This window comes from Coregonus lavaretus (genome assembly GCF_964263955.1).
Source record: "Coregonus lavaretus genome assembly, chromosome: 23".
In the NCBI taxonomy this organism is placed as follows: domain Eukaryota; kingdom Metazoa; phylum Chordata; class Actinopteri; order Salmoniformes; family Salmonidae; genus Coregonus; species Coregonus lavaretus.
In genome coordinates, this window is record NC_140010.1 from 3,146,711 (window position 1) to 3,165,074 (window position 18,364).

Here is an 18,364-nt window from a genome sequence, read left to right on the forward strand (position 1 = left end):
CTCAGACAGACTAGGAAGATGAGTGTGCAGATGAGTGTGCAGATGAGTGTGCAGATAAGTGTGCAGATGAATGTGCAGATGAGTGTGCAGATGAGTGTGCAGATGAGTGTGCAGATGAGTGTGCAGATGAGTGTGCAGATGAGTGTGCGTGCATACACCCGTTTTTCTGTGTGTGTGTGTATGTGCATGCGTGCGATAGTGTGTGTATCCATCCAGATGCAAAGTGAAGAAAATCTCTATAAATCAGTCTAGAGTCTGTGTGTGAGACGGAGATCTCTAGTGTGCGTGTGGTGTGTGTGTGTGTGTGTGTGTGTGTGTGTGTGTGTGTGTGTGTATGTGAGGGAGATGTCTGCTCGGTTCCACCCCTGTCTGTCTATGAGTTCATCTTATCTCTAAAAGAGGAACGTTATTCTCAGCCTCTGCTCTGGGGCCATAAACAATGTATCGTACACACAATATAACTGTCATTTTGTCGTGTGATTATATGACCTCCAACACTGTTTGAACCTCAATAAAATCCCTGACCTTCTCTGGTGAATTACAGTGGGAGAACGAGTTTACCATCTGTCTACTGCTATGTGTAAAACCCTGGGAGACGACAAGAATGGGTAGTGATGTGGGGTATAGTGACTGTAGGCTACTCATCTGAATGGCCGTGCTCTACCTTTGAAAGGTCTTTCACGTTAGACTGTTGCATCCGCATTGATCTGCATTCTGCATGGGGGGTCAGGGAGGTCATTGCTTTTTGACAGTGTGAAAGGCCCTGTAGCAGTACTCAAGGCGTGTATCGGTTTCTGTAGAACCTATAGAACCTGTAGAACCTATAGAACCTATAGAACCTATAGAACCTATAGAACCTGTAGAACCTATAGAACCTGTAGAACATATAGAACCTATAGAACCTATAGAACCTGTAGAACCTATAGAACATATAGAACCTGTAGAACATATAGAACCTGTAGAACATATAGAACCTGTAGAACCTATAGAACATATAGAACCTGTAGAACCTGTATAACCTATAGAACCTGTAGAACCTATAGAACCTGTAGAACCTGTAGAACCTGTAGAACCTATAGAACCTATAGAACCTATAGAACATATAGAACCTGTAGAACCTATATAACCTATAGAACCTGTAGAACCTATAGAACCTATAGAACCTATAGAACATATAGAACCTGTAGAACCTGTAGAACCTATAGAACCTGTAGAACCTGTAGAACCTGTAGAACCTATAGAACCTATAGAACCTGTAGAACCTATAGAACCTGTAGAACCTGTAGAACCTGTAGAACCTATAGAACCTGTAGAACCTGTAGAACCTATAGAACCTGTAGAACCTGTAGAACCTATAGAACCTGTAGAACCTGTAGAACCTGTAGAACCTATAGAACCTGTGCCAGGATACTCTCTGGATTCGGTGTAGTACGTACAAATCTCTTTGAAAATATAGTGAAAGGACGCAAGAAAAACTCAAGGACACCCATAGTCTTTCCAGCTGTAAGCCTACTATACCATAGCCAGAATTGTTTGGCACCTCTGTGGACAAATCTGGTGAATGAAACCTTCCTACGGCTTCTAACGGGATTGACAGAAAACATAATTTTATGTTAATTTCTTTGTAGAGCACAAAGTGAATTCACGCTGGCATTCAAACAGCATCTGTCTAAGAGGCTTGGTACATTTGTATGGACTGCTGGTTCTTTGTACTCTCAGGAGTTGCTTCCATTTCCACTCAATGTGTAAATGATTAACTGCCTTTTATCTGTTAATGGGGTCTTAGCGCCCTCTAGTGTTTCCCTGTGGAAATAAAGAGGATAATGGGCTATCACTTGATTATTATTTTTTTTACATTTTTTTATTTTTTTATTATTGTTTGACAGTAGTTCTAATTATGTACAATTACGGTTACGGGTATAGATAGATACATAGCTTCAGGAGTGAAAATTAAATTATATACTTTTCTTTCATTCATAATCTTTATTGGTGCTTCATACAAAGAAATGAAGCAATAAAGTTAAACAGCATGTTAAAAAAGCTAAAGTAATATACAAATTGTATACTAACTGTCAAAACAATTACTATTAGTTCACTTCAAATAGACAAATTGTTCATTTTGATACAGTAGAATAAAGACAACTTTCATATCAACCTATTTGAAAAGGCCCTCCTGCTGGAGAGTTACTGGGTGTAGAGGCTTTTGTTCCAGCCCTGCTCTAAACACACCTTATTCTAGGTTTGAGACCATCTCCAGTATATATATATATTTTTTTTTATAGAGCTGATCACATTTTGGTGAGACGAAGTGTATTGAGCTTCACGGCGAGAATCGTGGCGCCTGCAGCATAGCTAATCTCTCTCAAAATCCCATTCCAGCAGTCCTCCTCAAATCTGTGGGGAAAGAAGAAAGTGCATGGTTCATTGTCTGTGGATTCTCTACACGGATCCAGCAGCACCAACACATTTTTAGATTAAGAACTTTTGATTGAGTACATTCCCAGTGGTTACAACTAGTTGTAATGACGTAAGTTCAGTCAATGTTGCCCTCAATGGGTAATGGGAATTGTTTATTATTACAACATTCCATCACTGACCTCCAGGTGTTGTTCATCTCAGTGTAGCGCTTATGAAGACCTTATGAATGCTCTATGAAGCCTTTATAAGCTGTTATATAACTGATGAGGTGTCGTTCATCTCAGTGGGATGTGGTTATCTACATCAGGGGTTTTCAAACCAGACATTCTATGTATTTTAACTATTGCACAGCTGACACACCTGATTCAACCTGTCAACTAATCATCAAGCCCTTAAATAAGTGAATCAGGTGAGTTAGTTCGGGGCTAATCTCTCATAACTATGGGCGGCAGGTAGCTTAGTGGTTAAGAGCGTTGTGGCAGTAACCGAAAGGTCGCTGGTTCTGAGCCGACTAGGTGAACAATCTGCCGATGTGCCCTTGAGCAAGGCACTTAACCCTAATTGCTCCTGTAAGACGCTCTGGATAAGAGTGACTAAAATGTAAAATGTAAACATAAATGGCACTGTCGCCTATGACTGAGCATCTGACCAGATTATGCAAGATTTTAATTCTGAGTTAACTGAGATTAGTTCAGGGATACAACAATATTAACTGTCTGGGTGTCCCAGAGGAGAGGTTTAAAAAAAAACTGATATAGAGTATGCAGTGCCTATGAGTGATCTACGAAGCATTTATAAGACTTAATAAATGCTCTATAAAGCCTTTATAAATTGTTATAGCACTGACCTCCAGATGTCGTTAATCTCAGTGGTTAGCAACAGTATGCAGTGCTTATGAATGCTCTATAAAGCACTATGTAGTGTGTTTGAATGCTTTATAAGACGTTATAGAAATTACCTCCAGATGTCGTTCATCTCGGTGGGCTGTGGCTGGTCACTGATCTCTCTGGGCATCATGGCAAAGCCCCCCACAGCGTACAGACATTCCCCCATAGTGATCATGTTCATGGAGCTACGCTCCTGGGGGAACTCTAAAAACTCTGACCACCTGGATCACAGCACACACATTATGATGACATCACAGCACACACATTATAATGACATCACAGCACACACATTATAATGACATCACAGCACACACATTATAATGACATCACAGCACACACATTAAAACACACATTATAATGACATCCCAGCACACACATTATAATGACATCACAGCACACACATTAAAACACACATTATAATGACATCACAGTACACACATTAAAACACACATTATAATGACATCACAGTACACACATTAAAACACACATTATAATGACATCACAGCACACACATTAAAACACACATTATAATGACATCACAGTACTACACACATTAAAATACACATTATAATGACATCACAGCACACACATTAAAACACACATTATAATGACATCACAGCACACACATTAAAACACACATTATAATGACATCACAGCACACACATTAAAACACACATTATAATGACATCACAGCACACACATTAAAACACACATTATAATGACATCACAGCACACACATTAAAACACACATTATAATGACATCACAGCACACACATTAAAACGCACATTATAATGACATCACAGCACACACATTATAATGACATCACAGCACACACATGAAAACACACATTATAATGACATCACAGCACACACATTAAAACGCACATTATAATGACATCCCAGCAAACACATTATAATGACATCACAGCACACACATTATAATGACCTCACAGCACACACATTATAATGACATCACAGCACACACATTATAATGACATCACAGCACACACATTATAATGACATCCCAGCACACACATTATAATGACATCACAGCACACACATTAAAACACACATTATAATGACATCACAGTACACACATTAAAACACACATTATAATGACATCACAGCACACACATTAAAACACACATTATAATGACATCACAGCACACACATTAAAACACACATTATAATGACATCACAGCACACACATGAAAACACACATTATAATGACATCACAGCACACACATGAAAACACACATTATAATGACATCACAGCACACACATTAAAACGCACATTATAATGACATCCCAGCACACACATTAAAGCACACATTATAATGACATCACAGCACACACATTAAAACGCACATTATAATGACATCACAGCACACACATTAAAACGCACATTATAATGACATCACAGCACACACATTAAAACACACATTATAATGACATCACAGCACACACATTAAAACACACATTATAATGACATCACAGCACACACATTAAAACGCACATTATATAATTGTCACGGTTTCGGCCGAGGCTGCCTCTCTCCCTTGTTCGGGCAGGCTTCGGCGTTCGTCGTCTCCGGAATTCTAGCTGCCACCGTTCTATGTTCTGTGTTTCCTGTTTGATTAGTTTTGTCTGTTAGCCACACCTGTTTTGTGTTAGGTCTCATTATGCACCCTATTTAGTTCCCTGTTTGTGTGTATAGTGTTGTGTGTAATTGTCGCTTGTCAGATGGTTGCGTAGCTGTGTTATTTTTCCAGTACGCCAGGATTAGTAGTGTCCTCCTCTGTTTAGGAGAGTTTTGCGCACTGTGTTTTCGTGCGATCGTGTGTTGACGCCTGTGCGCGTCTGTTTGGCATCCTGCCGTTTGTGGATTATTTTGCATAGTAAAGTCTTGTTGGACTGTACCTCTGCTTCTGCGCCTGATTCCCCACCACACCATCACTACATCGTTGACAGAATTACACACCATAAACATGGAATCAGCGGGAGCCGAAGCAGCGCCGACGAGACTGGAGGTCCAGGTTCGGGAGCAACAGGAACAGATCCTCCAGATGGGAACCGCCCTGCAGGAGGTAATCACCACGCTCCGAGGCTGGGGCGCACCTCCAACACCTTCCTCACCGCCAGCCCAGCCAGCACCATCGGCCAGCCTGCCCATTCCAGCGCCAGAACACCGAGGGATCCGACTCGCTCTCCCGAGGGCCTACGACGGAACCGCGGCTGGGTGTCAGGGATTCCTCCTCCAGGTGGAGTTGTACCTGGCCACCGTACACCCGGCACCCTCGGGGCATGAGAGCGTGTCTGCCCTGATATCCTGCCTGTCCGGGAAGGCGTTGGAATGGGCCAACGCGGAGTGGAGGAAGATCGACGCCGCGAGTATCACCTACGACGAGTTCTCCCGCCGCTTTAGGGCGGTGTTCGACCATCCCCCGGAGGGGAAAGCGGCGGGGGAGCGTCTGGTCTTCCTCCGGCAGGGGAGGAGGAGTGCTCAGGAATTCGCGCTTGAATTCCGTACTCTAGCGGCTGATGCAGGGTGGAATGAGCGGGCCCTCGTCGATATATATCGATGTAGCCTAAGAGAGGACGTCCGTAGGGAGCTGGCCTGTAGGGACACCAGTCTCTCTTTCGACCAGCTGGTCGACATGTCAATCAGGTTAGATAACCTATTGGCCACCCGCGGACGTCCTGAGGGGGGTCCGTCCATTTCACCCTCCAGCGCATCCGAGCCGTGTCCTATGGAGCTCGGGGGCGCTGGCGCTAGAGATAGGAGGAGTCGGCAGGTGAGGGGGTCCATCCACTGCACCAACTGTGGTCGGGGAGGACACACCGCGGCTAGGTGCTGGGGATGGCCTCCTCGGGGAGATGACGACAGGTCCCGCACTGGGGATTCCCTCCAGGTGAGTAGGCGCCCCACTCACCCAGAGCTCACTGTTGCCCATTTTTGTATGCCTGTGCGTTTTCCGCAGGTGGCACCTCATTCCCAGTATAAGGCGCTGGTAGATTCAGGCGCGGCTGGGAATTTTATTGATAAGAAGTTTTGTTTAGAGTTAGGGTTTCCCCTTCTCCCTGTTGATGTTCCTTTTCCCGTTCACGCCCTAGATAGTCGTCCGTTGGGTACGGGCTTAATCAGGGAGGTCACGGCGCCACTTAGGATGTGTGCGCAGGGGAGTCATCAGGAGATAATTCAACTGTTTCTGATTGATTCTCCTGCGTATCCGGTGGTGCTGGGCATGCCCTGGTTAAGTACCCATAACCCCGTTATTTCGTGGCAGGAGAGGGCTCTGATGGAGTGGTCTGCTCAGTGTGTGGGTAGATGTTTGGGCGTTTCCATAGGGGCTACCTCGGTGGAGAGTCCAAACCAGGTGCCCGCATTGCACATTCCACCTGAGTATGGGGATTTGGCTATTGCGTTTAGTAAGGCGAGGGCGACGCGGTTGCCACCCCATAGGCAGGGGGATTGTGCGATAGACCTTCAGGCAGGAGCTGCGCTCCCACGGAGTCATGTGTATCCTCTGTCTCAGGAGGAGAAGAAAGCTATGGAGGTTTACATAGACGAATCACTGAGACAAGGATACATACGGCCGTCCACTTCCCCCGCGTCCTCGAGTTTCTTTTTCGTGAAGAAAAAGGATGGGGGTTTGCGTCCGTGCATCGATTACCGTGGTCTCAATCAGATTACGGTGAAGTATAGTTATCCACTCCCGCTGATTGCGACCATGACTGAGTCGTTGTATGGGGCGCGTTTCTTCACGAAATTAGATCTCAGGAGCGCGTACAACTTGGTGCGCATCAGGAAGGATGATGAATGGAAAACAGCCTTTAGTACCACCTCGGGCCATTACGAGTATCTAGTCATGCCATACGGGTTGATGAATGCTCCGTCAGTTTTCCAATCATTCGTGGATGAGATCTTCAGGGACATGCAGGGACAGGGAGTCGTGGTGTACATAGATGACATTCTCGTGTACTCACCTACCCGTGTCGAGCATGTGGCCCTGGTGCGCAGGGTGTTGCGGAGGCTGGTGGAGCACGACCTGTATGTGAAGGCAGAGAAGTGTCTGTTTTTCCAGGAGTCGATTTCCTTTTTGGGGTATCAGTTGTCTGCGTCAGGGGTGAAGATGGAGGTAGACCGAGTGTCAGCCGTGCGTAATTGGCAAACACCAACCACTATGAAAGAGGTGCAGCAGTTTTTGGGGTTTGCAAATTACTACCGGAGGTTTATCCGGGGTTTTGGGCAAGTGGCAGCTCCCATCACGTCTCTCTTAAAGGGGGGCCCGGTGCGTCTGCAGTGGTCAGTCGAGGCGGACAGGGCGTTTGAGAAGCTGAAGGACCTGTTCACCTCGGCTCCGGTGCTGGCGCATCCGGATCCCTCTTTACCATTTCAGGTAGAGGTGGACGCGTCTGAGGCCGGTATTGGCGCCGTGCTTTCACAACGGTCAGGCGCGCCACCTAAACTCCGCCCCTGTGCCTTCTATTCCAAGAAGCTCAGCCCGGCGGAGCGAAATTATGACGTAGGGGACAGGGAGCTGTTAGCTGTGGTACAGGCCCTTAAGGTGTGGAGGCACTGGCTTGAGGGGGCTCAACACCCTTTCCTCATTTTGACGGACCACCGTAACCTGGAGTACATCCGGGCAGCGAGGAGGCTGAACCCTCGACAGGCTAGATGGAGTATGTTTTTGACCCGTTTCTCTTTTAAGATCACCTACATCCCTGGGTCACAAAACGGTAAGGCAGATGCGCTGTCTCGGCGGTATGACGGGGAGGAGAGGTCCGTGGAGCCCACTCCCATACTGCCGGAGTCGTGTCTAGTGGCACCGGTGGTGTGGGAGCTCGATTCTGAGCTCGAGCGGGCATTACGCACCGACCCTAGTCCACCACAATGCCCGGAGGGTCGGAAGTATGTTCCGCTCGAGTGTCGGGATCGATTGATCTATTGGGCTCACACGTCACCCTCCTCTGGACATCCGGGTATCGGCCGGACAGTGCACTGTCTTAGTGCCAAATATTGGTGGCCCACGTTGGCCAGGGATGTGAGGGTTTATGTTTCCTCCTGCTCGGTGTGCGCCCAGTGTAAGGCGCCTAGACATCTGCCTAGGGGTAAGTTACTGCCCCTGCCCGTTCCACAACGACCATGGTCCCACCTCTCGGTGGATTTTATAACTGACCTTCCCCTCTCTCAAGGGAATACTACACTCCTGGTCGTTGTGGACCGGTTCTCTAAGGCCTGTCGTTTGCTCCCCATGCCGGGTCTTCCTACTGCCCTACAGACCGCCGAAGCACTATTCACTCATGTGTTCCGGCACTACGGGGTGCCCGAGGACATTGTGGCTGACCGGGGTCCCCAATTCACCTCCAGAGTCTGGAGAGCTTTTATGGAGCGGTTGGGGGTCTCGGTGAGCCTCACCTCGGGTTACCACCCGGAGAGTAATGGGCAGGTGGAACGCGTAAACCAGGATGTGGGCAGGTTTCTCAGAACATACTGCCGGGACCGGCCGGAGGAGTGGGCGAGATATGTGCCCTGGGCCGAGATGGCACAGAACTCTCTCCGCCACTCCTCCACCCAACTAACCCCTTTTCAGTGTGTTTTAGGGTACCAGCCGGTTCTGGCACCATGGCATGAGAGCCAGATCGAGGCCCCCGCTGTGGATGAGTGGGTGCGGCGCTCGGAGGAGACGTGGAACGCTGCACACGTCCATCTGCAGCGTGCCATACGTCGACAGAAGACGAGCGCCGACCTACACCGCAGTGAGGGGCCTGTGTACGCACCTGGAGATCGAGTCTGGCTCTCTGCCAGAAACCTGCCCCTCCGCCTGCCCTGTCGGAAACTGGGTCGGCGGTTTGTGGGGCCATTTAAAGTCCTGAGAAGGTTGAACGAGGTATGTTATAGATTACAGTTACCAGTTGAGTATAAGTGTATTAACCCCTCGTTCCATGTGTCCCTTCTCAGGCCGGTGGTAGCAGGCCCACTCCAAGAACATGAGATCTTGGAGACCCCCCCGCCCCCGTTGGACATCGAGGGGGCACCGGCGTACACCGTGAGATCCATCTTGGATTCTAGACGTCGGAGAGGGGGTCTTCAGTATCTAGTGGAGTGGGAGGGGTACGGTCCGGAGGAGCGGTGCTGGGTGCCGAGGAGAGACATCTTGGACCCGTCGCTCCTGACGGAATTCCATCGGGGGTATCCGACGCGCCCTGCGCCGCGGCCTCCGGGTCGTCCCCAAGGCCGGAGTCGGCGCGCGTCTGGAGCCGCGCGTCAAGGGGGGGGTACTGTCACGGTTTCGGCCGAGGCTGCCTCTCTCCCTTGTTCGGGCAGGCTTCGGCGTTCGTCGTCTCCGGAATTCTAGCTGCCACCGTTCTATGTTCTGTGTTTCCTGTTTGATTAGTTTTGTCTGTTAGCCACACCTGTTTTGTGTTAGGTCTCATTATGCACCCTATTTAGTTCCCTGTTTGTGTGTATAGTGTTGTGTGTAATTGTCGCTTGTCAGATGGTTGCGTAGCTGTGTTATTTTTCCAGTACGCCAGGATTAGTAGTGTCCTCCTCTGTTTAGGAGAGTTTTGCGCACTGTGTTTTCGTGCGATCGTGTGTTGACGCCTGTGCGCGTCTGTTTGGCATCCTGCCGTTTGTGGATTATTTTGCATAGTAAAGTCTTGTTGGACTGTACCTCTGCTTCTGCGCCTGATTCCCCACCACACCATCACTACATCGTTGACAATAATGACATCACAGCACACACATTAAAATGCACATTATATAATGACATCACAGCACACACATTATAATGACATCACAGCACACACATGAAAACACACATTATAATGACATCACAGCACACACATTAAAACACACATTATAATGACATCACATCACACACATTAAAACGCACATTATAATGACATCACAGCACACACATTATAATGACATCACAGCACACACATTAAAACACACATTATAATGACATCACAGCACACACATGAAAACACACATTATAATGACATCACAGCACACACATTAAAACACACATTATAATGACATCACAGCACACACATTAAAACACACATTATAATGACATCACAGCACACACATTAAAACACACATTATAATGACATCACAGCACACACATTAAAACGCACATTATAATGACATCACAGCACACACATTAAAACGCACATTATAATGACATCACAGCACACACATTAAAACGCACATTATAATGACATCACAGCACACACATTATAGTGACATCACAGCACACACATGAAAACACATATTATAATGACATCACAGCACACACATTAAAACACACATTATAATGACATCACAGCACACACATTAAAACGCACATTATAATGACATCACAGCACACACATTAAAACGCACATTATAATGACATCACAGCACACACATTAAAACGCACATTATAATGACATCACAGCACACACATTAAAACGCACATTATAATGACATCACAGCACACACATTAAAACACACATTATAATGACATCACACTACACACATTAAAACACACATTATAATGACATCACAGCACACACATTAAAACGCACATTATAATGACATCACAGCACACACATTATAATGACATCACAGCACACACATTAAAACACACATTATAATGACATCACAGCACACACATTAAAACGCACATTATAATGACATCACAGCACACACATTATAATGACATCACAGCACACACATTAAAACACACATTATAATGACATCACAGCACACACATTAAAACACACATTATAATGACATCACAGCACACACATTAAAACACACATTATAATGACATCACAGCACACACATTAAAACGCACATTATATAATGACATCACAGCACACACATTAAAACGCACATTATAATGACATCACAGCACACACATTATAATGACATCACAGCACACACATGAAAACACACATTATAATGACATCACAGCACACACATTAAAACACACATTATAATGACATCACAGCACACACATTAAAACGCACATTATAATGACATCACAGCACACACATTATAATGACATCACAGCACACACATTAAAACACACATTATAATGACATCACAGCACACACATTAAAACACACATTATAATGACATCACAGCACACACATTAAAACACACATTATAATGACATCACAGCACACACATTAAAACACACATTATAATGACATCACAGCACACACATTAAAACACACATTATAATGACATCACAGCACACACATTAAAACGCACATTATAATGACATCACAGCACACACATTAAAACGCACATTATAATGACATCACAGCACACACATTAAAACGCACATATAATGACATCACAGCACACACATTATAGTGACATCACAGCACACACATTAAAACACACATTATAATGACATCACAGCACACACATTAAAACGCACATTATAATGACATCACAGCACACACATTATAATGACATCACAGCACACACATTAAAACACACATTATAATGACATCACAGCACACACATTAAAACACACATTATAATGACATCACAGCACACACATTAAAACACACATTATAATGACATCACAGCACACACATTAAAACACACATTATAATGACATCACAGCACACACATTAAAACACACATTATAATGACATCACAGCACCTACATTAAAACGCACATTATAATGACATCACAGCACACACATTAAAACGCACATTATAATGACATCACAGCACACACATTAAAACGCATATTATAATGACATCACAGCACACACATTAAAACACACATTATAATGACATCACAGCACACACATTAAAACGCACATTATAATGACATCACAGCACACACATTAAAGCACACATTATAATGACATCACAGCACACACATTAAAGCACACATTATAATGACATCACAGCACACACATTATAATAAGTGGATTGAATAGAGCCCTTACTGGTTTGTAGCGATGTCATAGACCTCTACAGTGCTGGTGAGTCCTGTGTCTGTGACGCCCGTGGCCACGTAGATCTGGTCGTTGTGGACCGTCACAGCGAACAGAGAACGAGCCAGCTTCATAGGAGCTAGCTCCTTCCACTCAAACCTAGTGGGGTTGTAGACACACACCCTCCGTAGGCACTTCCTATAGAGAGCAATACAATACATTACGGTAACATTATAGCAGAACTCATAGTTGTAGTGTGGTGTCGAGACAACGATGCTGATATGCTGTGATGACAAGAAATCCGCTGACACTGTCCTTGATTATAATGGTTTATTATATAAAAGATAACAGTATCAATTTACAGACTCCTGCAGACATCTGGAGAACAACTGACCCAATCTCTAATATGTTATTCTCCCCGTCCTTTGTTCCAACCATGGTATTTATAACATGTAACATAATATGGGTGTTTTTTTATAGACCAATCCCTGGCCTTCACATAACAGACTCTCCTCTGTTTTAGGGGGCCCCTATAGTAATGTTTTCCAGATGTTTCCGCAAGCAGAGATAAATTCTGGAATGTTCAGATACTACAGTAGACACACACCCTGCGTATGCACTTCCTATAGAGAGCAATAGCGTCTGCTAAATGGCATATTATTATTATTATTATTATGTATTATTATTACGGTAACATTATACCAGAACTCATAGTTGTAGACATAGCTGCGGTGCTGCAGCATCCCCTGAATAATCTGAAGAAGAAAAAAAAAATGTAATAAAAAATATATGCTTTTTGTAGAATTTCTTTTTTCTCACAAAAGTAGTGCACTGGGCCTTTACCAGTCCTGTGTTAGTGGACCGATATAGTCATCTGTAGCAAGCCAAAAAAAAACAGCAGTTCGGTAGACAACAACAACAACAATAAACGACTCAATTATTTCCAATCGCGATTAAAATGCAGCGTCTGTTTACTGTTTAGGTTGGCTTTAGGACCATGCAGAGCATTGCTCGGAAGGGGCAGCTGCCAGCCTGTGAGCCTTTTCTGTCACTTTTAGAAAGCAGAGGGCAGAGACAGTTGTTAAGGCAGTGAGCCGATTGCTTTTCATTTGATGTCGGCATTTGAATTTGGCCTTGTAAATCTTGTTGTAATCTGATAGCCAGGGGTTAATTTAATTGGGAATTGGGAGGTGGGGAGCCCTCCTTTTTGGTGACCATTCGAAACCAAAAGTTGTTTTATTGCTATTTAAATACAGGTTGTGATAGCTGTAAGCCTAATTGTTATTTTAATTTATTCGCCCAGTAGGCTAGTGCAATTTTGGTTTCATGTAGGCCTATTGGTATGAGGACCTCCGCTACTCAACTGTTGCCCAAAATAATGTCTAACTGCCTATTCTAGCTGGCTACTAGACAGAGGTGCTGTCCATTCAGCCACACCCCACGGAGCTCCACTATGCCTACCTGTACCGAGGTGCTGTCCATTCAGCGGTGCTGAATCACGGGCACTGCCTTAATGTGTAGATTTTCCTTTTGTATTTCATGATGTTCTTCATTCCTTGGTCGAATTTGTTTTTCTTTATGCGTCTTTTGTCGTTTGTAGGCCTAAGTAAGTCCTTTGAGGTACGCCTTTTTATTTCGATGCATGTGTAGGATTTATCTGGCATCGTTTGTATTCGCAGTCAGCTATTTTATGCTCTGGTTACTTTCACATTGATGTTGGTATTTGAACTCGGCCTTGATAGCGTGTTTTATGCATCTATTTCATGTTGCACTCTATGCGCTGTTCCACAAGTAGGCTAAAATGAGTCAATGTAGCCTACGTATGATGAGGTTGAGTAGTACATTGTTTGCGCCATTCCACAGACATTTAAACCTAATAAACAATATTGTGACGAAACATGCAAACCATGATTAGGGGAACGGCGTACAATCTTCAAAAGTGCGACTTACTTGCTCTCCGTCTTTCCTCCTATGACGTAGACAAGGCCATTGTGTGAGACAGTTCCATGACCATAGACTGTGTAGGGAAGAGGGTCTGACTCGCCCCATTTAAATGACCTGTAGAACATAACATCGTTTTTTTTTAAATCAACAGTCTCTTGTTTGTCTTTACCATTGACAGAAAGCTAGAGAGAGTGAGAGAGATACAGAGAGCAAGAGAGAGATACAGAGAGCAAGAGCGATACAGAGAGCAAGAGAGATACAGAGAGCGAGAGAGATACAGAGAGCGAGAAAGAGAGAGGATAGAGAGAGACAGAGACGGTCCCTGTACTGTACTCACTGTCTGTCATAGATCATGACAGAGTCTAGAACACGTTCTCCCTCTTTCATCTCCTTGCCGCCCACAACAAAGATGGAGTTTGCTGCTTCAGTAAGCCCAAACAGGCAGCGCGGTCCTGGCAGTGAGGGCATCCCCAGCCACTCTCCGCTCATAGGGTCAAACTGGAGGAGATAGGAAGATTACCAGAATGGTTTAATTGGTACTATCAATGTGGGTCAAACTGGAGGAGGGAGAAATATTACCAGAATGGTTTATCAATGGTATAATACTTCATATCATTCTGCTTGTAGTAAGTCAAAGTATCTCTCTGGCACAGGGAGTTTGGTGACAGTGAATGTTACGGACATCTGTTATAACAACCAAAATGTCAGCAAAGCACATAAGGATGATGGTCAAACAGTCTGTCTGAATGTTAATCACCACCAGACCATGCAGAGAGCCATTCCTTATTAATGTTTAATAATAGCAGAGAGCCATACTTGACTAATGTTTAATAATAGCAGAGAGCCATACCTGACTAATGTTTAATAATAGCAGAGAGCCATACCTGACTAATGTTTAATAATAGCAGAGAGCCATACCTGACTAATGTTTAATAATAGCAGAGAGCCATACCTGACTAATGTTTAATAATACCAGAGAGCCATACCTGACTAATGTTTAATAATACCAGAGAGCCATACCTGACTAATGTTTAATAATACCAGAGAGCCATACCTGACTAATGTTTAATAATACCAGAGAGCCATACCTGACTAATGTGTAATAATAGCAGAGAGTCGTACCTGACTAATGTTTAATAATAGCAGAGAGCCATACCTGACTAATGTTTAATAATAGCAGAGAGCCATACCTGACTAATGTTTAATAATAGCAGAGAGCCATACCTGACTAATGTTTAATAATAGCAGAGAGCCATACCTGACTAATGTTTAATAATAGCAGAGAGCCATACCTGACTAATGTTTAATAATAGCAGAGAGCCATACCTGACTAATGTTTAATAATAGCAGAGAGCCATACCTGACTAATGTTTAATAATAGCAGATAGCCATACCTGACTAATGTTTAATAATAGCAGAGAGCCATACCTGACTAATGTTTAATAATATCAGAGAGCCATACCTGACTAATGTTTAATAATAGCAGAGAGCCATACCTGACTAATGTTTAATAATAGCAGAGAGCCATACCTGACTAATGTTTAATAATAGCAGAGAGCCATACCTGACTAATGTTTAATAATACCAGAGAGCCATACCTGACTAATGTTTAATAATACCAGAGAGCCATACCTGACTAATGTTTAATAATACCAGAGAGCCATACCTGACTAATGTTTAATAATACCAGAGAGCCATACCTGACTCATGTTTAATAATACCAGAGAGCCATACCTGACTCATGTTTAATAATACCAGAGAGCCATACCTGACTAATGTTTAATAATACCAGAGAGCCATACCTGACTAATGTTTAATAATACCAGAGAGCCATACCTGACTAATGTTTAATAATAGCAGAGAGCCATACCTGACTAATGTTTAATAATAGCAGAGAGCCATACCTGACTAATGTTTAATAATAGCAGAGAGCCATACCTGACTAATGTTTAATAATACCAGAGAGCCATACCTGACTAATATTTAATAATACCAGAGAGCCATACCTGACTCATGTTTAATAATAGCAGAGAGCCATACCTGACTAATGTTTAATAATAGCAGAGAGCCATACCTGACTAATGTTTAATAATACCAGAGAGCCATACCTGACTAATGTTTAATAATAGCAGAGAGCCATACCTGACTAATGTTTAATAATAGCAGAGAGCCATACCTGACTAATGTTTAATAATAGCAGAGAGCCATACCTGACTAATGTTTAATAATAGCAGAGAGCCATACCTGACTAATGTTTAATAATACCAGAGAGCCATACCTGACTAATGTTTAATAATACCAGAGAGCCATACCTGACTAATGTTTAATAATAGCAGAGAGCCATACCTGACTAATGTTTAATAATACCAGAGAGTCATACCTGACTAATGTTTAATAATAGCAGAGAGCCATACCTGACTAATGTTTAATAATAGCAGAGAGCCATACCTGACTAATGTTTAATAATACCAGAGAGCCATACCTGACTAATGTTTAATAATACAAGAGAGCCATACCTGACTAATGTTTAATAATAGCAGAGAGCCATACCTGACTAATGTTTAATAATACCAGAGAGCCATACCTGACTAATGTTTAATAATAGCAGAGAGCCATACCTGACTAATGTTTAATAATACCAGAGAGCCATACCTGCCTAATGTTTAATAATACCAGCGAGCCATACCTGACTAATGTTTAATAATAGCAGAGAGCCATACCTGACTAATGTTTAATAATAGCAGAGAGCCATACCTGACTAATGTTTAATAATAGCAGAGAGCCATACCTGACTAATGTTTAATAATACCAGAGAGCCATACCTGACTAATGTTTAATAATAGCAGAGAGCCATACCTGACTAATGTTTAATAATACCAGAGAGCCATACCTGCCTAATGTTTAATAATACCAGAGAGCCATACCTGACTAATGTTTAATAATAGCAGAGAGCCATACCTGACTAATGTTTAATAATAGCAGAGAGCCATCCCTGACTAATGTTTAATAATAGCAGAGCCATACCTGACTAATGTTTAATAATAGCAGAGAGCCATACCTGACTAATGTTTAATAATACCAGAGAGCCATACCTGACTAATGTTTAATAATACCAGAGAGCCATACCTGACTAATGTTTAATAATAGCAGAGAGCCATACCTGACTAATGTTTAATAATAGCAGAGAGCCATACCTGACTAATGTTTAATAATAGCAGAGAGCCATACCTGACTAATGTTTAATAATAGCAGAGAGCCATACCTGACTAATGTTTACAAATAGCAGAGAGCCATACCTGACTAATGTTTAATAATAGCAGAGAGCCATACCTGACTAATGTTTAAAAATAGCAGAGAGCCATACCTGACTAATGTTTAATAATAGCAGAGAGCCATACCTGACTAATGTTTAATAATAGCAGAGAGCCATACCTGACTAATGTTTAATAATAGCAGAGAGCCATACCTGACTAATGTTTAATAATAGCAGAGAGCCATACCTGACTAATGTTTAATAATACCAGAGAGCCATACCTGACTAATGTTTAATAATAGCAGAGAGCCATACCTGACTAATGTTTAATAATAGCAGAGAGCCATACCTGACTAATGTTTAATAATAGCAGAGAGCCATACCTGACTAATGTTTAATAATAGCAGAGAGCCATACCTGACTAATGTTTAATAATAGCAGAGAGCCATACCTGACTAATGTTTAATAATAGCAGAGAGCCATACCTGACTAATGTTTAATAATACCAGAGAGCCATACCTGACTAATGTTTAATAATAGCAGAGAGCCATACCTGACTAATGTTTAATAATAGCAGAGAGCCATACCTAACTAATGTTTAATAATAGCAGAGAGCCGTACCTGACTAATGTTTAATAATAGCAGAGAGCCGTACCTGACTAATGTTTAATAATAGCAGAGAGCCATACCTGACTAATGTTTAATAATAGCAGAGAGCCATACCTGACTAATGTTTAATAATAGCAGAGAGCCATACCTGACTAATGTTTAATAATAGCAGAGAGCCGTACCTGACTAATGTTTATTAATAGCAGAGAGCCATACCTGACTAATGTTTAATAATAGCAGAGCGCCATACCTGACTAATGTTTAATAATAGCAGAGAGCCGTACCTGACTAATGT

General features: G+C 43.1%; 1 protein-coding gene across 1 annotated transcript in view; it reads right to left on the bottom strand.

Annotated features, from left to right (window-relative positions):
* Positions 1 to 2,288: 2,288 nt before the first annotated feature.
* The window catches only part of klhl40a (kelch-like family member 40a), a gene marked incomplete at both ends in the record, with an annotated part of 21,103 nt that continues 5,027 nt past the window's right edge, over positions 2,289 to 18,364 (bottom strand). Inside the window, 5 exons of the mRNA XM_084139632.1 lie at positions 2,289 to 2,394; positions 3,377 to 3,526; positions 12,276 to 12,461; positions 14,214 to 14,321; positions 14,545 to 14,705. Of these exons, the coding sequence (XP_083995758.1) occupies positions 2,289 to 2,394; positions 3,377 to 3,526; positions 12,276 to 12,461; positions 14,214 to 14,321; positions 14,545 to 14,705 (711 nt within the window). The remainder of the gene's footprint in view (positions 2,395 to 3,376; positions 3,527 to 12,275; positions 12,462 to 14,213; positions 14,322 to 14,544; positions 14,706 to 18,364) is intronic.